The sequence below is a fragment of the Oncorhynchus clarkii genome, chromosome 20, assembly GCF_045791955.1.
Source record: "Oncorhynchus clarkii lewisi isolate Uvic-CL-2024 chromosome 20, UVic_Ocla_1.0, whole genome shotgun sequence".
Lineage (NCBI taxonomy): Eukaryota > Metazoa > Chordata > Actinopteri > Salmoniformes > Salmonidae > Oncorhynchus > Oncorhynchus clarkii.
The window spans coordinates 71,536,219-71,560,719 of NC_092166.1; the positions used below are offsets into that span (position 1 = coordinate 71,536,219).

Sequence of the window (24,501 nt, forward strand, 5' to 3'; positions counted from 1 at the left end):
CTCTCTCCCTGGAGACAGACAGACAGACAGACAGGCAGAAAGACAGACAGGAAGGTAGAAAGACAGACAGGAAGGCAGAAAGACAGACAGACAGGCAGAAAGACAGACAGGAAGGCAGAAAGACAGACAGACAGGCAGGCAGAAACATTACATGATTGAAACATCATACATAATCAGGTTGTTTGTTATGTACAATGCATGCAGTACTCTCTCCCTGGAGACAGACAGACAGACAGAAAGACAGACAGGAAGGCAGAAAGACAGACAGGCAGGCAGAAACATTACATGATTGAAACATCATACATAATCAGGTTGTTTGTTATGTACAATGCATCCAGTACTCTCTCCCTGGAGACAGACAGACAGGCAGAAAGACAGAAAGACAGACAGGAAGGCAGAAAGACAGACAGGCAGGCAGAAAAACAGACAGACAGGCAGAAAGACAGACAGACAGGCAGAAAGACAGACAGGAAGGCAGAAAGACAGACAGGTGAGCAGAAACATTACATGATTGAAACATCATACATAATCAGGTTGTTTGTTATGTACAATGCATCCAGTACTCTCTCCCTGGAGACAGACAGACAGGCAGAAAGGCAGAAAGACAGACAGGCAGGCAGAAAAACAGACAGACAAGCAGACAGACAGACAGGAAGGCAGACAGACAGACAGGAAGGCAGACACACAGAGATGGGCTGTAGCTGGTGATGTCTCTCATAGGCGTGTGAAATGTCAGCCCTGTCAGAGGCCTGTTTGGCACTACCTAGCTATGTAGGACAGAAGGCCCTCTACCACTTTTTACACTATCAGTTTTACCTCCTATATTTCTTACAGCTAATGTCTCTTATAACCAATGCTCTCAGAGAGCCAGAGACTTCATAACCTCTTTACTGTGACTGAATGCTGAATGTAGGTGTTACTAGTCTCTTTGGCAATGTAACAAATGATTGTCACTGTCTGTGTCCTTGCTGACGTGACACCATATGTGTGTGTCTACAGGTAGAGTTGACTGGACAAAGCATCTTTGACTTCACCCACCCCTGCGACCACGATGAGATTCGCGAGAACCTGAGTCTGAAAAATGGTACGTGTTCTCTCTGTTCATGTGAAAGAGTGTGTCGTAACTGTCGTTTAATTAACACGTGCACATACCAAAACATGCAGCGACCGTGTAGAGTGGAATCTATAGCTCGCCAACAGAGAGATAGAAAAGTGTGCATGGTGAATGTGTGCTGGGACAAGGGACTTGGACTGATACGAGAGGAGAGGAAGAAAGGAGAGAGGAGCGGATCACAGTGGCTCTCTGAGATAGGAAGGATGGAATGCCATACTGTCTCTGGGCGGACGCACACACACACTGTGTTCTCTATAGCAGCCTTAGCCTATTGTGTTAATCAGAAGTTGTAAAATTGCACACACAGTGAATAGTTAACATAACTTCATGTTCCAGGCTATAAACATTACTCCACTACCATATGAACACTTGCTGTTGGACAATAAATGTGTATATAATTACTTAATAACACTAAAATAACAGCTATCTCGGCCATGTCTTGTGTGCCATGCCAAGAGAAAATACTGTAATGATGGTAGAAATAATATTCTGGACACACTGGCTCTTTCCCTGCGTCTCTCCCCAGTTCCCCTCTAATCTCCCTGTGTTCTGCTGTTCTGTTGTTTTTGTTATTGAATCCATTTCTCTCGCTCCGGGGTGAGCCACACCATGGTGATCAGACCAGGGACCTAGTAGGCCGACTCCTATGGCCCCTTCCTGGGACTGTTGATAGAGGAGGGGCCAGAGGAGGGTGGAAAGGTTGGTGGACGAGCGTGCGCTGCTGTTGTGTCCACACACACTGCAATCCATGCCAGGCGTTTCCCTGGCGCCACCCCCCTCATGGTGCCCCCCTTTAACAGTCCTTATCAGCTGTACCCACAAGTCTCTGCCTTGCACCACGGCTAGCAGCCAGTGTCTGAAGAACGCCACCCAGGGCTGAACTCTGGCCTTGTGGTTTAACAGCTCGGCTGCAGCCACTCTGTGGTGAATGTGCTACTATGTAGTGATGCTGTCACCACTAACAGCTTTCATGATCAGCCGTTTTGGACTGAGTTGCTGATCCAGGTATGCAAGGTATTACTCCAGAAACACAGGACAGTGCTTGTGTTCACATTGGTGGTAAAAAGAGGAGTGTAAAGAAACCGAAACCTTGACCTCACACAAACTTTAATCTCACAAGCATGTGACTGGAAAATTAAGGTGAAAATGTCACATTCTTGAAAGCTAACCCGCAATAATTATCTTTGTATGTCTCTTCACAGGCACTGGGAAGAAGGGGAAAGCCTTGAGCACTGAGAGAGACTTCTTCATGAGGATGAAGTGCACAGTGACAAACCGTGGACGCACTGTCAACCTGAAATCAGCCAGCTGGAAAGTGAGTGCATGGAACTAACAGAAGATACAAGATCACTGCGATCACTACTCATGTTGTTTATTTTTTTATAGTCAATCATTTTTTGTGTTGTTTATTTAGAATAGGACCGCACTGAATCAATGAGATGATATCCTGAGGCGTGACATCAGACGTTGCATCTAATCGTTTTTATATAGAATATTATTGATATATGTGTGTCTCCTCTGCTTTCCTAGGTTCTGCACTGCACTGGCCACCTGAAGGTGTACAACAGTTGCGCCCCTCATGGGCTGTGTGGGTTCAAGGAGCCTCCTCTCACCTGCCTAGTGATGATGTGTGAGCCCATCCCCCACCCCTCCAACATCGACACGCCCCTGGACAGCAAGACCTTCCTGAGCCGCCACAGCATGGACATGAAGTTCACCTACTGCGACGACAGGTAACGCACACTGTCAGATACACACACGCTCACACACACTCACACACTGTCAGATACACACACGCTCACACTCACTCACACACTGTCAGATACACACACGCTCACACACACTCACACACTGTCAGATACACACACGCTCACACACACTCACACACTGTCAGATACATACACGCTCACACACACTCACTCACTCACACACTGTCAGATACATACACGCTCACACACACACTGACACACACTCCCAGCAGGGACACAAAGTTAACTTACAGTACTATAGCAACAGGGAACACACACACAAACCATATCACATACTCACACACAGGCATACACTCACTCTCTATATATGCATAGTCACAGACTAAAATACATACTCATACATAAATGATGTACCCATTTCATTCTCATACATAGAGTACAACTCACACATACACACACATTTAACGTGTAGGTCCTGGGCAAGAGAAGCAGCAGCTGCAGTGACTGGTAAAACTCTGGTAAAACTCTGGTAAAACTCTGGTAAAACTCTGGTAAAACTCCAAATCAGGTGCTGTCACTGAACGACAAATTATGCAAAAAAACACAAACACACACAAGCATGCAAACAGGCTGGGGGTAATGATATACTGACTGAAGGAGTTTGATTTGGCAGGACCAGATAGGAAAAAACATGAAGAACGACATGTAAATACGCCTCTCGCACGGCATCTTCAATGAGCGCCAGAAGTTACCCACAACATGTTCTCAGGGCGTTTCACACAAAGAGAGCGCTGTGCGCCTATCACCACGCCAACCATGGCACCATGTCACCGTGACAACTCTGACACTAGTGACAAGTCCAGGTCCTACCGCCATGTTTCCGTTATGATTGATGTCCCTGTTAGGAGTGTCTGCTGTTCCCTCTGGGCCAACTGCATCACAGACACAGCGGCCATCTTTCAGCCAAAACTGGTCTCACCGGCAGAGAAAAACATTCCATCCTCCTCGCTGCTTGAAACCACACCGGTCGGGTTTTTCTGTAATCTGATCAAGCGCTCATGCAAAGACAAAAGGTTCCTTTTGAGAACAGCGGGTACCTTCCTGCGAACAAGAGGCCCGTTTTACTTTTGTAGCATTTTGTTAAATTTAATCGTTGCACAAATCGTCTCCAATTACGCAAATGAGGTGAGGGCCCATGATGCCTGGCGCACGTCATTATGCTCATTAGTGGTCCTGGTCAGTGCTCCCACCTGGCACGCCACGGGTTGCTTTAGGACGCCCCCCTAGGAGAGGAGAAAGGCTGAAAATAAGAGAAAGAACTCAGAAATGTTTATGTAATGTTGATTTAAACTTCAACATTCAAAACGTTCCTTCTTGCTTGGGTCAGAATATTTTGACCCTTTGCACCTGCAAGGCTAAGAGAAAAGTTTCATGATTGAGGCGACTTGGCACATAAGCTTCCAATCATCATTATTGTGGCTATTTCAACATGGAAACTACGTATTAATCCAGGGTCTGCATCATTGTTTTACCTTTTTAAGACATTTCTCTGATTTTATAATAAGTGGAGGTCTACCGGCTGACCTGTAAAAACACAAACCAAACCCCCTTCATCTTGTTGAAGATTATACAGGCATCATTGGGAGAGTTTAGAGCTCTCTATTGTACTTAACACCTAAACCCACATCCCTCAGAGGTAAAAACACAAATCACTCAATCGCATAAACAACACAACCTATGTGTGGGTATGATGCAGTGAGGGAGGACTTATCTGTGCCCGTGGTTGGCTAGCTGGCTGGCGGACTGGCTGTCTGGCTGACTGGTTGGTTGGCTGGATTGCTAGCTGACTGACGCCCCTCTGGTTGCAACTCATCCACAGGAAGTGATTAGTGAAATGGGTTTAGAATAGAGAGGCCTTCAAAGATCCCCCCCACCTCCTCCCTCCATCACAAACCCTCCGGGTGCAGCTGTCAGGGGTTACATAACAACAGGACAAGAGCCCAGGACCACTAAGAGAGGGCCTTTGTCTAACACACTGAGTGTACAAAACATTAGGAACACCTTCCTAATATTGAGTTGCACCTCCTTTTGCCATCAGAACAGCCTCGATTCATCAGGACATGGACTCTACAAGGTGTGGAAAGCGTTCCACAGGGATGCTGGCCCATGTTGACTCCAATGCTTTCCACAGTTGTGTCAAGTTGACTGGATGTCCTTTGAGTAGTGCACCATTCTTGATACACACAGGAAACTGTTGAGAGTGAAAAACACAGCCGCATTACAGATCTTGACATGTTCAAACCGGTGTGCCTGGCACCTACTATCATACCTCATTCAAAGGCACTAAAGTATTTTGTATTCACCCTCTGAATGTCTCAAGGCTTAAAAACCCTTCTTTAACCTGTCTCCTCCCCTTCTTCTACACTGATTTAACAAGTGACATGAATATGGGTTCATAGCTTTCACCTGGATTAACCTGGTGATGGAAAGAGCAGGTGTTCCTAATGTTTTGTATACTCAGAGTAGTTCACAAATAAATAATAATCCCCACAAGCATTGTAATATTTGCCATTTAGCACACGCTTTTATCCAAAGCAACTTACAGTCATATGTGCATACATTTTACATACAGGTGGTCCCGGGAATCTAACCCACTATCCTGACGTTGCAAGCGCCTTGCTCTACCAACTGAGCTACAGGACCTTGTAGATTAGTGACCTGAGTGCAGTGACTCAAAACCACTAGATTAGACAAGGAGGTACAGTTCTCCTACAGAACAGGGAAATACTGAAGTTTGGTGTAACCACCATGTCGATGACCTATAACCTCCACAATCGAGCTTTTGGAATCCGAGTTTCCAATGCTTTTACTCCATTTCCCAAAATATGAATGGAATGGAACGTCCCCAGCCCCACAGCGATCAATGGACCATAAAGATCTAGAATTCCTATGCCCATTGACCATTCCCCACTTACCATCCTTACTGCTGCTGTGGTAGAGGAGAGAGGGAGAGAAAGACAGTAGAACATGGAAAATAGAGAGTGAGAAAAAGAGATTGAGACAGTTTGGCTTGAACAGAACATCACGTTTGGCAGCTCAAACTAAAAGGATTAAGGGTAAAACAATTAGCGTTTAACAGATCAGATCACACGAGAGTCAATGGACTTTATGTCAGAGGTGAAAGTTCAGTTGTGAATGAAAGACAGTTTTTCCACTAGAGATCTGCCTGGAGAGGGAGAGAAGGTGTCTCTCCTATTTCACAAAATCAAGGTGTTATCTGCTGGCAAAGAGCGGAGCTGTAAGAGCGGAAATATGCCATGCTCTTTCGGGACTTATCTAAATATATATTTTCATCCAGGGTTCATGAATTGCACATGATGCTCTCAATGTGTTTGAGGGTGAGAAGTTCAATATTTATACGTGTGTCGGGAAGGGGGGAATTGGAGAGCAAGTGTTTCATTAGTGCAGTATTTAGCAATAGTACAAGTCTAGTAGCAGCAGTCATCATGTGTGTGTAGCGTGAATGTATATCAGTGGAGGCTGCTGGGGGAAGGACGGCTCATAATAATGGCTGGAGCTACGTGAATGGAATGGCATCAAACCATGTGTTTTATGTATTTAAGACCATTCCACTATTCCGCTCCGGCTCTTACCACGAGTCCGTCCTCCCCATTGGATGAACTAATTTCAAATACTGTAACTACACACTACTTTATTTGCTAAAATAAAATATGGGTGAAGTAGGCAATCCTTTTCTTTCTTTTTTGGTATCAGATTGACCTAATTCTCACTTTAAACATACTTCTTGTGTTTAATAGAACTAAATTACACATTCTGTTAACATCTGACTCCAGAGTAATCTGTTCTTGCAATTTTTTGTCTATGACATTTCAGATAGAAGATATGATAATTTATCACTAAGTCGTTGTGATGTAGTTAACTACTTTTCAAAGTAACTTCATTCATGTTAAACTATATTTTTCTTAAGGGTAGCTTTACTGTAGCTAAACTTCTTCCAGTGTGAAGTACTTGGTAGCTTGGTAAACTAGAGTAGTTTCTCCAACACTGTGTGTGCGTGAATGTGTGCAAGAGACAGAGAGAGAGACAAATAGAGGAGGAAAAAGCGAGACAGAACAGTGTTAACGGGTGTCTGTATTTCTGTGTGTTGCAGAGTCACTGAGTTGATGGGCTACAGTCCTGAAGATCTGCTGGGCCGCTCTGTCTATGAGTTCTACCACGCTTTGGACTCTGACAGTGTCACCAAGAGCCACCAGAACCGTGAGTGTCCACACTAAAACTGAGTACACTGAAAACGCATCCGCATGCTTCCCAGCTGAAACATTTTGGAAGAGTTTGTGTATACATTATGACGACATGCTGTGACGTTTTGGACTTCGGCAAGGGTTTTTCGGGCCGTTGGGCACAACATATTTTTTTCAAGGCCAGCCGAAGTTCTGCAGCCAAAGTCTACGCCCCTTCATCCGTGATTGGTCAACTGTAGGGATTCTTCAATAAAATCTTTGTCACCATTCAATGAGTGACGACTCGTTTTCATGCACATTTTTTTATTCTTAGATGTCAAATTGCGCCACTAAGATCTCCTCAGCAAAAAAAAATACAACATGAATGACAGTTATCTTAGATTAATTCTGACTATTTTGAAGAAGTGTATACTGGCTCTGACTTCTCAAATTGGACAAACAGCACTATTGTGCTTTTTTCTTGTTTTTCAAGCGAAGGTCTTTTAATAAGGGAGTATGCGAGCACACCCGTTCAGTTCGCCTAGCCGACTTTGGCTAGCCGCCAGCCGAACTGAAGCATGCTGACTCCTTAACTCAGGGATGACAAAGAGCATGCTGACTCTTCACTCAAAGCCTGACAACAGATAGAACGATTTTGAAGTGGGGGGAAATGTCTCATCCATGTGTTGATGACCTTAAATCTCCTCTTCTCTCCCTGGTAAAGCTCTGTATGAACCTCAGTTAGCTACACACACATTTACACACTCACACACATATTAACACATACGTATACAATTGTTCTCGCAGGCACACGCGCACACACACACTATCCCCCCAGTTCTGTTGTGAAAAAGCAGTCTCTTAGCCCTAGGCCCGTACTTAATGAATTACTCCTACATAGGGACTCTAATAGCCACAACATGTGAGCCTGCTAAAAAAGAGAGAGGGAGAGAATAAAAGAGAGGGAGAGAATAAAAGAGAGAGTGAGAGAGAGAATATATCTAGCAGAGCTGGTTCTTAGAGAACTGGGTGGATGGTCCAGTCTTAGACGCTGCGGCCTGGTTCCCAAGCTCTCCGGTGTCACTGGTGTAGGGGGGAACAAGACACAAGACTTTACAGTGTCAGAGCAGCACCTCATTCAGTCTATAGGAGACCGGTACTGAGCTCCCTTTCTCTGCATTTCATTAAAACCATTAATCCACTTCATCGTTTTTAGATTGTTGCCTTAAACGAAACAACAGTTTTTTTTTTTATGTTTGTGATACTTGTAACAGGCTGTCTTCAAATCCCTGTAGATTTCTATCCCCATCCCTCCTTCTCTGTTTATGTATATGTATTCATTTTACCAGCCCAGAGATGAAACCCAATCCATGTTGACGTCCACCAGCTTCTCTAACACAGAGATCAGCCCCCAGCCCACCTCACACACAACACCCTCACATCACATCTAAACTCCACTAGGCCCCTCTCTCTCTCAGCCAAATTACATTTCAGATGCATGTGTGAGTTATGACTATAATTCAAAACAGGCCTTATTACATTAGTGAGGCTCTGTGGACCTGGGCCGGTATTAAGATGTCTTCAATCCCATTAGGGCTGACCTGTGACGGGGGAGATAAGAGGAGCGCAGGGCGTCTGTGATGACAGGGGACCAGGTGTCCCACATTGCCCCTGTAATGAGGCCCTCCAGTGGGATGGCTTCTGTCCCCCAGTGACATTTACACATCATTAAAAGCCTCTCTCTGTAACAGGAGAGAGGGGAAAAGGAGAGAAAAACAAGCCAGGGTCTGGGTTGTGTTGTTTGCTGAAAGCAAATCTACCTGGAGCAGGGACAGTTCTGTTGACTTGTGTGGTGGTGGGAGTGTGTGTATGTGTGTGTACCCCTCTATGTTTGTGTGTGTTTGTTTACATCCTAGTTGTGGTAGCTCTACTCTCAACACATCAAGTGAGCTCCAAGCTCCTTGTTACAGTCTATGAAACCGCATCCATCTATCAGTGGTGTGGTTAGCCCTAGCAGACTGAATGCACTGGGCAGCCAGCCTCTCCTCCAGAGAATAGCCTCTCTATGTGGCCCCCTTCCGGCCCAGAGACACAGACGGCCAGGCTGGGCCTGGTCTCTGCGGCAACGTGACTGGCCAATAGAGCAGCAAATGCTCTGGTCTGTATTTACTCGCTCTAATCCTGCCCTAGGATGAACCCTACGACCCCAGGCCTGCTGCTTTCCCACGCCAGTCCTGGGCCTGGGCCAACCCACACTGAGGACAGCAGCTAGGCCATCCCCTCCTTCTCTCTCCTGATACTTATCTATCTCTCTATCTCTCCTCACCCCTACATTTCTCTCTTCTTCACCCTCGTTCTTAGTGTTACCCTGGCCTGAATCTCTCTCCTCTTCCCCCTCGTTCTTAGTGTTACCCTGGCCTGAATCTCTCTCTTCTTCACCCTCGTTCTTAGTGTTGCCCTGACCTGAATCTCTCTCTTCTTCATCCTCGTTCTTAGTGTTGCCCTGACCTGAATCTCTCTCCTCTTTGCTCTGCTATTTGCTCTCTGAGTTGCTCTTCTTTTCACCTCCATCCAGCTAGTTTTATACTGACTCTCTCTCTCTCTCTCTGTACAGTGTGCAGTAAAGGTCAGGCAGTGAGTGGACAGTATCGAATGCTGGCCAAACATGGAGGCTACGTGTGGGTTGAGACCCAGGGCACAGTCATCTACAACAGCCGGAATTCCCAGCCGCAGTGCATCGTTTGTGTCAACTACGTCCTCAGGTAGGGTCAAAGAACAAGCAGAAACAGAACATAGGGCCCATTAATCTGAGGTTCTCAGACCATCAACCTACTCCTGGATGAAATAGCATGTTTTTTCACTGGAGGTCCTCTATTGAAATTATTTTTGAGTCCAGGACTAGGCCTAACCTGTGTCCAGGAAACTGGCCCATTATGTACAATATTGGGGGGAGAAAGTGATTGTGGAAGGCTGCTGGTTCAAATGTGAGATTACAGTATGACAGTAGCTTCATTTTAGTCTTAAAATCTGGTGGTAACATAACACATCCCTGAGGTATCCCTCTGTCTCTCTGTGTGTTTTTTAGTGACGTGGAGAACAAGTCCATGATCTTCTCCATGGACCAGACTGAGTCTCTGTTCAAGCCACACCACATGAACAGTTTCTTCACCCAGAGTGGTGCTGCGGTGGCCGCGGAGCCCATCAAGACCCTGTTCACCAAACTCAAAGAGGAGCCAGAAGACCTTGCTCAGCTGGCTCCCACACCTGGAGACGCCGTCATCACCCTTGACTTTGGTCAGAACACTCCCCAATATCTCCCATTCTGCTTTAGATGTCTCCCTAACCATACCAATATCTTCCGTTATACTGTCCATTTCCCCCTAACTATACCCATATCATCCCATTACTACAATACATCTCCCCAATGCCATGCTCCATGTCACATGATATGGTAGAAGTTAAACATTTAGTTATAGTTATGCCGTCTCTAACGTCGTCCCCAGACTCCAATTGCTGGCGCATAAAGTACATCTATGTGAAAACTATTTCTAAGATGCGTACTTTCAGATTTTCCAAACTCACTTTCTTGTTTAAATCACTTACGCTGATCACACTTTGAAGTCCACAATGAGTTAAGCTAGATGGTGATGGACTGACAGATCAGACAATTAAAAACAGAGGTTGTTTCGTCCGCTCCAGCCATAGACCAGTCAAGTCCGGTTCTGAGGCAATGTGAAACCAGACGGTTCTACAGAGAGACAGCCGGCTGGTGGACAAGATTAGACCATTTCTAGTTTAAGGTAATGGCCTAAGTTCTATGAAAACAGGAATATTAACCATCTACTGTTTATATGATTGTGTCCTACAGGAAGGCCACAGTTTGAGGAGCCTCATCCTCCTCTTTACCCCAAGATGTCTCCCATGCCCCCTCCGGCCCCCCAGGGCTGGGGCAGTGATGCCCACAAGCCCTGCCCGGCAGGAGACATGTCCAACCACATGGCTGCCACCTTCTCAGTGCCCCAGAACCCCACACCAGGCAGTGCCACCCCCAGCACTGCCCCCCCTAGCCTGAGCAGTTGTTCCACGGTATGTAGCTGCTACTGTCCCTGGTGTCCTTTTTCACTCTTCTATCATTCTTCTGTCATCTACTACTTCATTCACCAACACCACGTCCGCTAGCACAAGCCTTCATTACCAGTTTTTCTTCCACTGCAAATGAATGTGACTCATGGTTTATGTATTGTGTTTTGGTACGCTTGTGTGTTTGTGTGTGTGTAGCCTAAGTGTGTGTCACAATGTGTGTGTTTGTCACCATGTGTGCGCTTGTTTGTGCGTGTGTGTGCATGTGTGATGGTGTGGGCACGGATCCTGGGTGTTTGGGACAGGGGGCAGAGTGTGGTGAGAATGGAGGGGGTGGATGGTTGGAATAAGCAGTGGTCACTAGTTACTCAGGGCTCAATGGAGCTTTTGTCATGTCACGTCCTCTCTCTGTCTCTTGGTCTCTCTCTCTTGGTCTCCCACTCTCCCTCCTCTCTGTGGGTACAGCCCAGCAGCCCAGGGGATTACTACAGCGAGAGAGAGAGTGACCTGAAGGTAGAGCTGACTGAGAAGCTCTTTGCTCTGGACACAGAGGGGCCCAAGAGCCCCGGCAGCACTCAGGTCAGTTTCACTGGCACTTCACAGACCCACTACTCAACCAGTGTGAGATTAAAAGTAAGAAAAAGTGATTTTAAAAACCTGCAGTGTGTTTCTAGCTGGATGGGGGTGTTTTCTTGCGTCCCTTTGTCACCGCCAATCTCATAGTGTTAGAAAATCACTGTTCTTTCAAATCTTTTCAACTTCAACTTTATATTTCGTATGCTCAACATAGAAATGTACCGTTTTAACATATGTAGACACTGGTATTGTGTTGGAGATAATGAAAATGGGGTTGAAAGTGGTGGAATTGCCCTTTAACCAAAGTGTGCAGTGGGGTTGCTTTCTGGTCTGACTGTATGTTGGACACTTTTTGTCTTGCAATGTCATAATGCACTTCAGAAGTTTGATTTGATGTGACCCTCTCAGTCGGTCCTGAGTGATTTGGATCTGGAGACCCTGGCTCCCTACATCCCCATGGACGGAGAAGACTTCCAACTCCACCCCATCATTACTGAAGAGGCCCCTGGAGGCACCGAGGGGGCCGCTGACCAAATGGGACACCGCACCACACAGAACGGGTTCAGCAACATCGCCAGCCTCTTCCAGCCCCTGGGATCCCCACAGTCTGCCCACTACCAGCCCGCCAAGTGGGCCCCAGGAGACAAGAGAGGCCCCAACCACAGTGAAATAAGCCCCATGGACTCCAGGCCTACTCTGCCCTACACAGGCCCTGCACAGATCACCCCCTACCACACCCTAGCCAGCACCCCTTTGTCCTCCATGGGCGGACGTCAGAACCTGCAGTGGCCCCCCGATCCCCCGTTACACTACCAACAACAAGTGGACGCCATGGGCGGAAGCAACTCATGTCAGAACATGCCGGTCAACAGGATGCACAAGCAGAGGTACTGTAGTGGACCTTCAGTGTGTCTGTCCTACTGATTGAATTCAGTTCCTGTACTGATGGTTGTTAAAGCTAGAGTTGATCTACAGAGATGGTGAAGTAATGTGATGTTCTTTTGCAGGTCAATGGAGAACTTTGTCCAGGCCTACAGAGACATGAGTCCTGCTAGAATCGCCATAGCCAACAACTTCAAGCGTTCCTTCACGCAAATGGCAGTGGTACGTATACCCTCTCACTGATTTATGACCGTAGGCTATGATGTGTGTATTCAGTTTGTGTGTGCTCACTGCTAAATATTTCATGAGAGTTGTATTAGATGCGGAAACTACAGACTTTTGACTAAGTTTTCGACTGTAATGTGTGTCTGTTTTTGCGTTTATCAGGGTGACTCCACCCTGAGTACGCCATCAGAGATGATGTGGAAGAGGATGAGGAATGAAAGCTGTGCCATCCTGGATAGATCTCTCAGCACCAGCTCACTGGCAGGTACTGGATGGTGGACAATGTGGGACATACAGTGTGCAAACCAAAATGCCAAATATCACTTATAGTAAAAACCATAGTAGAGAAAATATAGCAATATTGAACTCATCTTAATATCTCTCTTCCTCTTTCTTTTACAGATAAAGGTATGTGCATACATGGGGGTGTTGACCAGTGTCTCAGCCCCCTTCAACGGCACAGGAAGTCCCAGTATCCAGGATGTGGAAACAGTGCACCTAAAAAAGCCTTCCCCGAACAGTGGTGCAACTACAGAGAATACCGTATGCTGCCCTCTCCCAAAACTGAGGGTAAGCCTGTCATTTTTATTTCCATTCTAATGCAACTCCCATGTGTCGTACGTCATTTAAAAGATTGACTGGTCAAACTAGTAGCAACCAGTTGGCCAGAGGCAAAGAAAATATGTTAATGTTCACGTGGGGATTTAGGCAATGATGAAACAACATGTTCAAATCTATTTTTAGAAATTGATTTGGACAAATAATATCCTTGGTTTTGTAATCACAGTCCTTTTCCATGACTTGGCACCATAGTCAATTGACTGTCCTCCTCAGATGAAGGTTGATTGGCTTTTGCCCCAAAGCCATTTCCTCCCTACTAATGGACTGTCTACATGTTTGTTGTGTGTGTAGGGGTTGCCAGTCGGCTGTTGGGCCCGTCCTTTGAGACCTATTGTCTGCCAGAGCTCACCCGCTACGACTGCGAGGTCAATGTCCCTCTCCAAGGCAACCTGCACTTGCTGCAGGGCAGTGACCTACTGAGAGCCTTGGACCAGGCCACCTAGACCCAGCCCTACACCCCCTACTGCATTTCCCTACCCTGGACCAGGCCACCTAGACCCAGCCCTACACCCCCTACTCCCCTACCCTACCCTGGACCAGGCCACCTAGACCCAGCTCTACACCCCTACTCCCCTACCCTACCCTCCTCTGGACCAGTTCACCTAGACCCAACCCTACACCCCCTACTCCCCTACCCTACCCTCCCCTGGACAAGGCCACCTAGACCCAGCACTACACCCCCTACTCCCCCACCCACCCACCCCACCCTACCCTACCCAGCCCTGGACCAGACCTCCGAGACGCAGACATATACCCCCTCCCGTACTTTATCTTACCCTACCCTACCTAGACATAGCCCTCACCAACCTCACCTCTACCCATCCTTACCCTCCAATAGTCTTAGCCAATACACCCTAGACTAACACATCTCTACAACACTGACTGACACCTCAGCCAAGCCGCTTCCCCTGTCCTAACGTCCTGGCACATCTAACATAGTACTACTCCACCATGCCCCACCCACCCACCCTACCATACCAAGCCCCATACAAACCTGTTTCATCGTCAAAGCCACACATACCCTGCCTCCTCCTCATCCATCCACCCTACTGCCCCTATGTATCATTAGAAAAACGTGTGGCTTCTGTTCTATTTTTGTTGTCTTTATCATCATAAATTATATACGTGTATAATTCTTAGTTATTAGTCTATTTCTGTTAAACGATTTGATCTGTTTCAGTGTTCTCAAGCTCTATTCTGTCCCCCCAATTGTGTGATCTGTAGCCTACTTTTCTTCTTTCACCATGTCTGTCTGTCTGTCTGTCTGTCTGTCTGTCTGTCTGTCTGTCTGTCTGTACGACGCTGTCATAGACACACTAACAAACAAAACAGTCTGAAATCCAGATGAAACTTCACCGAATGTAAGCATAACATCCAGGTTTTTTTTTAAATAAACGTTTTTGTTGTTCTTTTACTACCCTTTCCCCATTCCTTACTGTCTAGTTTCCTTCAGTCACTGGTGTCTGTTTGCATGTTTCTATTGTTCCCTCAGTGTGAGCTCACTGGATAGTTACAGTGCTTGCCATGAAGTTGATTGGTCCAATCAGAACGTGCCCCCAACATAGGGAGGAGAGTGCTATTTTTGGTACCTTTTTCATGGCATTAGAAGTCATATCAGAATCAGAGAGACTTTGGCCTAGATCACAGGAGGGTGGTGACGGGAGGACGGCTCATAATAATGACTGTAATGAAGTGAATGAGATGGTATCAAACACAATAAAACCATGTGTTTGATGTGTCAATACCTTTTCATTCATTCCATTCCAGCCATTACTATGAGCCCATTCAATCCAATAAAGGTGCCAGCAGCCACCTGTGGCCTAGATTCACTAAGATCAAGCGTTAACCAGTGATAGCCGACACCCGCACAGCTGGCGTTTTAGCCGTGTCGCAGGTTTAACTGCGTTGCAGCTGTTAAGTAAGAGACGTTGCTCGTGTGGTCATTGTCACAAAGCCACACCGGTCCCACTCGCATTACAAGTTCAGAATGAGTAAGTCTAGGCTATATAGAAATTACATGACACTCAAATTGAGAATCATTAAACTAAATAATTAGGATTTCTATCAGCCTAATCGAGGTGTAAATTAAATATCGCATTCCAGTGTTTGAACTTGTAAACAAGTTGTAAACAAGGTTGCATGGGATTTCTCTTAATGCGACTCCGTGTAGCCAATGGCAATGTCCTCCTTTAGGTATAATGCCGGGAGCCGCTTGTGGATTTGAACACTTCCTTAGTTTAAGAGATGGCAACTCGCTATTGACATTGAGACTCTTTTTCTGTATTCCTTCTCTTTCTTTCTATTTCATTCTCATTTTTAGGTCTTTGTCTTTGTGTGGTGACCACTTAAAAGTTTGAATTTAGCTTCGTACACACATATATGTATTTAAAGACAGAAGCTATAAAGTTTCTACTATAATGTCAAGATAGTGTTTTAGTGTTTATGTGCCTTGGTACTTTGTCTTATCTACCCAGTAGATGCAGATTGTATTCCTGTGTTTTAGATGTTACTCCATAGTGCTGGTGTCTGTTTTGTTTTTTGTTTTTTCCAGAGTGTATGCACAAGTATAATGAAATTGTTAGCAGGCCAGTACTGATCTGTTGTTGCGCTTTAAAGAAAAAAGAAAATGGAGAGGGAAAAAACGATAACATTTTCTAAGTTCCACTTTTGACATGTAGCATTTTGAATATTGTAAACAAAAGAAATTGACACAAAAGTAATATCTTTCAACAGTATCTAAACAGGTGATGGTGCTTTATAGATATAACCATCTTGCATTTGTAGAGGCAACTTTATATGTTTCATGGATCCACTTTCAGTAACACTGTATTTTGATGCTGTTATTCATTTTTCTTGCTGAGATTGTCTTTAAAGGTGATTCATAACAGACAGGATGTGCCTTAACATTGCCTTAAGGTTGTCTCAATGTTGATTCAGCCCAGTGTTATGCCCTTCAAATGCACAGGTTGTAGACGTAGACGTACAGTAGATTGTCCTATAAAACTACACTGGCCTATACAAATCCAGATGTTTAGCTTGGAGAGCTCTAGTGTCAGATCCAGTATGTTGAGTAGATGTAATTAGAAGTCCAGTCCAAACAGAGAGACGCTCTAAAGGAGAGAATTCTAGAAAGATAAAGAATCAGATTCAGCACGTCGACCTATGTGTCTGGCACTGTGTTGATTTAATGCGGGTTTAGGTTGTTAATAAGAAACCAGAGGCTGTAATGTGGTGAAAAGGGTGTTAAATTAGTGAGGGTGATACACTAAACACTTTAAAGACCAATGGTCAATATCAAATACTCAGGCACTTCCCTTGACAGCTTGGCAGAACATGTTTTGTCAATACAAAAATCTCCAAATTTAAACGGTTGAATCTAAGATTATTTCTGGGTTAGATGGCGCAATAGTTAAATATAGACTTAGAGAAATGGGCGGCAGATACCTGTTGAAACCTGTTGAAACAGATGCAGGTGGTGATAGAGCTATGAGACAGAGACGGAGATAGAAGTGAGATGGAGAACTGAGGGACAGATAGAGAGGGACTGTGGTGCTGAACTGTGACTGACAGAGAGGGATACATCCTGCTCAGCCTGCCCACTGATGCACTGATCTCTTCACACGCTACTTCACTCAGTAGTCAGCTCATCTCTCTCTCTCTCTCGGTCTCGCTCTCTCGCTCTTCCCCCCCCCCCCCCCCCCCCCCTCTCATCCCTCTCGCTCTTTCTCTTTCCCTCCCACGTTCATTTTAAGGTACATCCCTGCCAAGTTTAGCCACCTTGTCAACTCTAGCACATTCTAACCAAGACAAAACATTGCTTCCACTGTTAATGGAAATATATCGACACAGTGAGTTCCTCCAAAGACATGAGAAAATATGCTCCTTGTTTTCGTTGAGCCAAAGTGAATGGAATGTGGGACGTTTCCTCAAATTACCCACATCCCAGATAAATTAAACACAAGGATAAAATGTTAGGATGTATAATTGTATGTGTTTATTTATTATGTGGGAACAATGACAAATTACAGATAGTTAGATCAGACCACTCTGTTAGCTGACAAGTATCTGGTTTTGGTCCCTATATGCGCTGTCTAAAACCCCCAGATATGCAGTATTTAACATGTAAAAGCAAGCAAAAGTCCCATGCTTTGCATTTGTTATATTAAACTTATATGAGATTAAATGTCTCGTTATTACTTGAATTCTAAGCATTAGAAGAAAACCAAAGTTAGATAGAGATTAAGTTCTCTGCCTCGCTGGCCACACTCCTGTTCCTGACGGAGAGGAGGCTGGCCACACTCCTGTTCCTGACGGAGAGGAGGCTGGCCACACTCCTGTTCCTGACGGAGAGGAGGCTGGCCGCGCTCCTGTTCCTGACGGAGAGGAGGCTGGCCGCGCTCCTGTTCCTGACGGAGAGGAGGCTGGTCGCGCTCCTGTTCCTGACGGAGAGGAGGCTGGCCGCGCTCCTGTTCCTGACGGAGAGGAGGCTGGCCACGCTCCTGTTCCTGACAGAGAGGAGGCTGGCCCCGCTCCTGTTCCTGACGGAGAGGAGGCTGGGATGTCAGATGGAACTGCAGATGGGGTGTGGCCTAAATTGTGCTCCTGTATGTGAAATGAGTAGGCTAGAGGGAAGTCCCAAAATGGTAATTGCAGAAGGAAGGCTATCCACCAGTCCTAGCTGTAGCTACTGTGACACTTGAAGGGCCCAAAAAGTAAACATACAAATATGAATAATTGAACAATCTCAGTTCTCGTCCTCTTTAAAGACAATATCAGCATTCTAGGCTACTAAATATAATGAGGGTTGTTTTTTCCTTGGGATATGTTCTGCTTTTATCCATTACATTTGTGGATGTCTTATAGTTATTTTAGATCAGTGGTTTCCAACCTTTTTTGGTTACCGTACCACCAACTGCTCTGCCCGGAGTAACACTGAAGTACCCCCTCATGTGCATTTGACCAGTAACCCTATGGTCTCATGTGCATTTTACCAGTAACCCTATGGTCTCATGTGCATTTTACCAGTAACCCTATGGTCTCATGTGCATTTTACCAGTAACCTTATGGTCTCATGTGCATTTTACCAGTAACCCTATGGTCTCATGAGCATTTTACCAGTAACCCTATGGTCTCATGTGCATTTTACCAGTAACCCTATGGTCTCATGAGCATTTTACCATTAACCCTATGGTCTCATGTGCATTTTACCAGTAACCCTATGGTCTCATGTGCATTTTACCAGTAACCCTATGGTCTCATGTGCATTTTACCAGTAACCCTATGGTCTCATGCACATTTTACCAGTAACCCTATGGTCTCATGTGCATTTTACCAGTAACCCTATGGTCTCATGTGCATTTTACCAGTAACCCTATGGTCTCATGTGCATTTTACCAGTAACCCTATGGTCTCATGTGCATTTTACCAGTAACCCTATGGTCTCATGTGCATTTTACCAGTAACCCTGTGGATAGGCCAAGTACCCCCAGGAGTCCTAGTACCCCTGGTTGGGAACCACTGTTTTAGATGATCCTATGATTTATATTGAATTCATATTGACATTATTATATTGTTATTATTTTTGTTATTACTGTATGGGGAACTGAACCCAATAAGAAGACGTATTTCTGCACTGATATCTTATTAAAGCGTACTGATCTTACCTGCCGTTTGTGATGTGATACATGTTTCATTGTTTTATTGTCACAGGTCAGTTCCAGTACCATATTTACAATGTGCAGGGATACTGGAGTGGTAGAGGTAGATATGTATAGGGGTAAGATGACTACATGTAGGTATCAGGATATATGATAAACAGAGTAGTAGCAGTGTGTGTGTGCATAGAGTCAATGCAAAAATAAAAAATATTAACACTTCCTATACAGCCTTCATAATGCATTATAAGCACATGTACAATGCCTTATGAGATACTGCATGCCTAATGCATTATAATGCACAACTTCCAATGGACCCGCCAACGTTCCAAAATGAAATTCCTATTCACAAAAGACAGGAACGTCATAATGACTGTCATCCAGGGCTTTATGAAAACACTCTCCCTTCTACATAGATATGAAGATCTATTGATATTTGAGTAGTGTCTTATGAAACTGTGAAAGAACATTCCAAAGGCACTCCAACACAGTTGACATGGGCTATTAACTAGCTTTTTATATCTATATTCATATCTATCACCTGTTCTGTTGTAAGTTATGCTTCCTGCAAGCCAGCTGTCTTCTGTTTTCTTTAGTCGGGTTTATCTGCATCTTTTAAATCTCATATAATACAGTCATATTAAAAGTGCCACTCTCATACAGTGGTTCTTACTTTTGTCCTAGACAAACACACATTGCAGTCAACTCTGACAAGTGCCTGCTGTGGCAGGGTTAGTGTGAGTTCACTCCCTGGGAATAATAACAACACTGCTCCCAGTCACATTCACTTTCTGACACCTTAAGTTTATTTTGAGACAAAAGCATTTGAAAACATGTAGAAATGTTTCCACATCATGTCTCATTCTGCACTGTGTGTGGTTGGTACAGAATGAATCTGGGCACCTAGAACAAGTCTTGTCTGCGTGCTGGTCTGGCCAGTTACTCCATTTGGTTCTGGGACCAGAAATAAAAGAAGTACTCTGTTATAACACACTATTGCTTCACTCTTTATCATGTAGACAACCAGTGCACCATCCATCCACCTATCTATCCATCCATCCATCTATATACAGTGGGGCAAAAAAGTATTTAGTCAGCCACCAATTGTGCAAGTTGCACCAATTGTGCAACTCCAACTTAAAAAGATGAGAGAGGCCTGTAATTTTCATCATAGGTACACTTCAACCATGACAGACAAAATGAGAAAAAAAATCCAGAGAAAATCACATTGTAGGATTTTTAATGAATTTATTAGCAAATTATGGTGGAAAACATGAAAATTGTGCCGTCTGGTTTTCTTAATATAATTTATACTTTTACTTTTACTTTTGATGCTTAAGTATATTTACTAATTACAATTACTTTTGATACTTAGGCATATTTAAAAACCAAATACTTTTAGACTTTTACTTAAGTAGTATTTTACTGGGTGACTTTCACTTTTACTTGAGTCATTTTACATTAAGGTATCTTTACTTTTACTCAAGCATGACAATTGGGCTCTTTTTCCACCACTGAATTGAGGTAGCTATGTACTGTACATAAACAGTTGAAGTCGGAAGTTTACATAAACCTTAGCCAAATTCATTTAAACTCAGTTTTTCACAATTCCTGACATGCTGGAGGAAACAGCATGCCCTGTCTTAGGTCAGTTAGTATCACCACTTTATTTTAAGAATGTGAAATGTCAGAATAATAGTAGAGGGAATGATTTATTTCAGCTTTTATTTCTTTCGTCACATTCCCAGTGGGTCAGAAGTTTACATACACTCAATTAGTGTTTGGTAACATTGCCTTTAAATTGTTTAACTTGGGTCAAACGTTTCGGGTAGCCTTCCACAACCTTTCCACAATAAGTTGGGTGAATTTTGTCCCATTCCTCCTGACAGAGCTGGTGTAACTAAGTCAGGTTCGTAGGCCTCCTTGCTTGCACACGCTAATTGACAGCTTTGGATAGAAAACACTCTAACGTTTCCAAAACTGCAAAGATATTGTCTGTGAGTATAACAGAACTGATGTTACAGGCGAAACGCAGATAAAAATCCAATCAGGAAGTGCCCCATATTTTGAAAGCGCTGCATGCCAATGACTCCTTATATGGCTGTGAATGGGCTACGAATGAGCTTACGCTTTCTACGTATTCCCCAAGGTGTCTACAGCATTGTGACGTATTTTTACGCATTTATGTTGAAGAATAGCCGTAAGGGACCACATTGAGCAAGTGGTCACATGATGGCTCCCGCAGAAAATCTTGCGTAAAGTACAGAGGTAGCCATTATTCCAATCGATTCTAATGAGAAACCAATTGTCCCGGTGGATATATTATCGAATAGATATGTGAAAAACACCTTGAGGATTGATTCTAAACAACGTTTGCCATGTTTCTGTCGATATTATGGAGCTCATTTGGAAAAAAGTTTGGTGTTGTAGTGACCGCATTTTCCGGTCGATTTCTCAGCCAAACGTGAAGAACAAACGGAGCTATTTCGCCTACAAAAATAATATTTTTGGAAAAAAGGAACATTTGCTATCTAACTGGGAGTCTCCTGAGTGAAAACATCCGAAGTTCTTCAAAGGTAAATTATTTAATTTGATTTATTTTCTTATTTTTGTGAAAATGTTGCCTGCTGCTAGCAGGGCATAATGCTATGCTAGGCTATGATAAACTTACACAAATGCTTGTCTAGCGTTGGCTGTAAAGCATATTTTGAAAATCTGAGATGACAGTGTGATTAACAAAAGGCTAAGCTGTGTCTCAATATATTTCATTTGTGATTTTCATGACTAGGAAGATTTTCTAGGAAGATTTAAGTCCGTTGCGTTATGCTAATTAGTGTCAGGCGATGATTACGCTCCCGGATCTGGGTTTGAGAGTCACTTAAGCCATTTCGTCACAACTTTGGAATGCTTAGGGTCATTGTCCAGTTGAAAGACCCATTTGCGACCAAGCATTAACTTCCTGACTGATGTCTTGAAATGTTGCTTCAATATATCCACATAATTTTACTTCCTCATGATGCCATCTATTTTGTGAAGTGCACCAGTCCCTCCTGCCGCAAAGCACCACCACAACATGATGCTGCCACCACTGTGCTTCACGGTTGAGATTATGTTTTTCGGCTTGCAAGCTTCCCCCTTTTTCCTCCAAACATAACAATGGTCATTATGGCCAAACAGTTCTACTTTTGTTTCATCAGACCAGAGGACATTGCTCCAAAAAGTATGATCTTTGTCCCCATGTGCAGTTGCAAGTCTGATAGTCTGGCTTTTTTATGGCGGTTTTGGAGCAGTGGCTTCTTCCTTGCTGAGAGGCCTTTCAGGTTATGTTGATATAGAACTTGTTTTACTGTGGATATAGATACTTTTGTACCTGTTTCCTCCAGCATCTTCACAAGGTTCTTTGCTGTTGTTCTGGGATTGATTTGCACTTTTTGGACCAAAGTACGTTCACCTCTAGGTGACAGAACGCGTCTCCTTCCTGAGCGCTATGACAGCTGCGTGGTCCCATGGTGTTTATACTTGCATACTATTGTTTGTATAGATGAACGTGGTACCTTCAGGCATTTGGAAATTGCTCCCAAGGATGAACCAGACTTGTGGAGGTCTACAATTTTTTTCTGAGGTCTTGGCAGATTTATTCTGATTTTCCCATGATGTCAAGAAAATAGGCACTGAGATTGAAGGTAGGCCTTTGAATACATCCACAGGCACACCTCCAATTGACTCAAATGATGTCAATTAGCCTATCAGAAGCTTCTAGAGCCATGTCATAATTTTCTAGAATTTTCCAAGCTGTTTAAAGGCACAGTCAACTTAGTGTATGTAAACTTCTGACCCACTGGTGTTGTGATACAGTGAATTATAAGTGAAATAATCTCTCTGTAAACAATTGTTGGAAACATATATTGTGTCATACACAAAGTAGTCCTAACCGACCTGCCAAAACTATGGTTTGTTAACAAGAAATTTGTGGAGTGGTTGAAAAACAAGTTTTAATGATTCCAACCTAAGTGTATGTAAACTTCCAACTTCAACTGTAGGTAGGGGTAAAGTGACTAGGCAACAGGATATATAATAGGCAATAGCAGCAATAATAGACAGTGTTCTGTAAATGTACTCTATGTAGGTCTGTCCTTGAGCTGTTCTTGTCTATTAATGTTCTGTATTATGTCATGTTTCATGTTTTGTGTTGGACCCCAGGAAGATTAGCTTCAGCTTTTGTAACCGCTAATGGGGATCCTAATAAAATACCAAAATTCCACCCGTAATGTACAGCCTCGTTGTTGTTATTTTATTGTGTTGCTATTTTTCCTTTAATTTATTAAGCAAATTACTTACTTTTTTAAAATGCTGCATTGTTGGTTAAGGGCTCGTAAGTAAGCATTTCATGGTAAGGTCTACACCAGTGTGGGGTCCTTAGAGCGCTCACTCCTGCCTCCTCGGGCCTGCCAGCACTGAAGCATGCCAGAGGAGAGAGCAGCTCCAGAACTTTGGGCCGTTTCAGACATGTTAATTAAAGAAACATTCCAGCCCTGCACTCTCTCTCTCTCTGGGTCCCTCGCTGCCTCTCTCAATCTTTCCCTCCTCCTCTCGATAAACCCCCTCTCTCTCCCTCTGAGTTTCTCTCCATCTTTCTCTCATCTCTCTCTCTCTCTCTCTGTCTCTCTCTCTCTCTATATATATATATATATATATTTATATATCTTTCTGTGACTGTGTGAGAGAGGCCTTCGGTGCCAATAACCACAAAACCTGTACCAAACCGCTTCCTTGAACTGGGATGGAAGCAGGATATCTGGCAAATGTATTAGATTAGTGATTATTATGATGCCCAGGAACTAATTAATTCACTATTGTCTATTTTAGATCCCAGCTGAAGTGACTGTGAATTCCCCTCTTGGTGGAGGGAGCTTAGGAGAAAGGTCAGAGAGAGATCAGTGGACATATTTTGTGAATTTTCAGGCGGACTGAAGTTTATCAGGACAGTCCACAGTCTGTTTGAGGTCTGTGCTATGTAAGGTACATAATTTTGCATCAGGGATCTCTTGAATAGGACAGTTTTTAGGACAGGTCTGAGAAGAACCACCTTTGTCCCCATCTGACCCGATGCGAGATGACACATCAGACATTTTCAATCCAATCTCTTTCCTCTCAGTGCTAAGTCCAGAAGACCATGAGTCCCCCCTATTGATTTTCTCCAGTTGTGCCGCTGGCTAAAGGCCTGCCAACACCATCACACTACCCTACCCCCGCCTCTCCAACTTTGTTATTGTCCCTATTATTTTAGTTTTTAGTTATGACGCACTTCCTCTTCCGTCCTCAACAGACAGGGGCAGACACAGACTGGAACTACCTCCCATGGCTCCACTTTATTTACCTAGGTAATTTTCTTTGCTTCT

General features: G+C 44.2%; 1 protein-coding gene and 1 long non-coding RNA gene across 3 annotated transcripts in view; both read left to right on the top strand.

Moving 5' to 3' along the window:
* Positions 1 to 16,075, top strand: part of LOC139376859 (endothelial PAS domain-containing protein 1-like) — a 131,851-nt gene extending 115,776 nt beyond the window's left edge. For both annotated transcript variants that reach the window (XM_071119822.1, XM_071119823.1), the window contains exons 4-16: positions 1,000 to 1,084; positions 2,317 to 2,429; positions 2,645 to 2,847; positions 6,995 to 7,101; positions 9,679 to 9,826; positions 10,150 to 10,358; positions 10,933 to 11,150; positions 11,610 to 11,723; positions 12,129 to 12,607; positions 12,728 to 12,824; positions 12,990 to 13,092; positions 13,230 to 13,397; positions 13,740 to 16,075. In XM_071119822.1, the coding sequence (XP_070975923.1) occupies positions 1,000 to 1,084; positions 2,317 to 2,429; positions 2,645 to 2,847; positions 6,995 to 7,101; positions 9,679 to 9,826; positions 10,150 to 10,358; positions 10,933 to 11,150; positions 11,610 to 11,723; positions 12,129 to 12,607; positions 12,728 to 12,824; positions 12,990 to 13,092; positions 13,230 to 13,397; positions 13,740 to 13,891 (2,196 nt within the window). In that variant the 3' untranslated portion in view covers positions 13,892 to 16,075. The remainder of the gene's footprint in view (positions 1 to 999; positions 1,085 to 2,316; positions 2,430 to 2,644; positions 2,848 to 6,994; positions 7,102 to 9,678; positions 9,827 to 10,149; positions 10,359 to 10,932; positions 11,151 to 11,609; positions 11,724 to 12,128; positions 12,608 to 12,727; positions 12,825 to 12,989; positions 13,093 to 13,229; positions 13,398 to 13,739) is intronic.
* A 1,503-nt stretch (positions 16,076 to 17,578) lies between these two features.
* Positions 17,579 to 18,093, top strand: LOC139376861 (uncharacterized). The gene is made up of 3 exons (XR_011627966.1): positions 17,579 to 17,703; positions 17,770 to 17,835; positions 17,902 to 18,093. It is a non-coding gene; the product is annotated as an uncharacterized lncRNA (long non-coding RNA).
* The last annotated feature ends 6,408 nt before the right edge of the window (positions 18,094 to 24,501 follow it).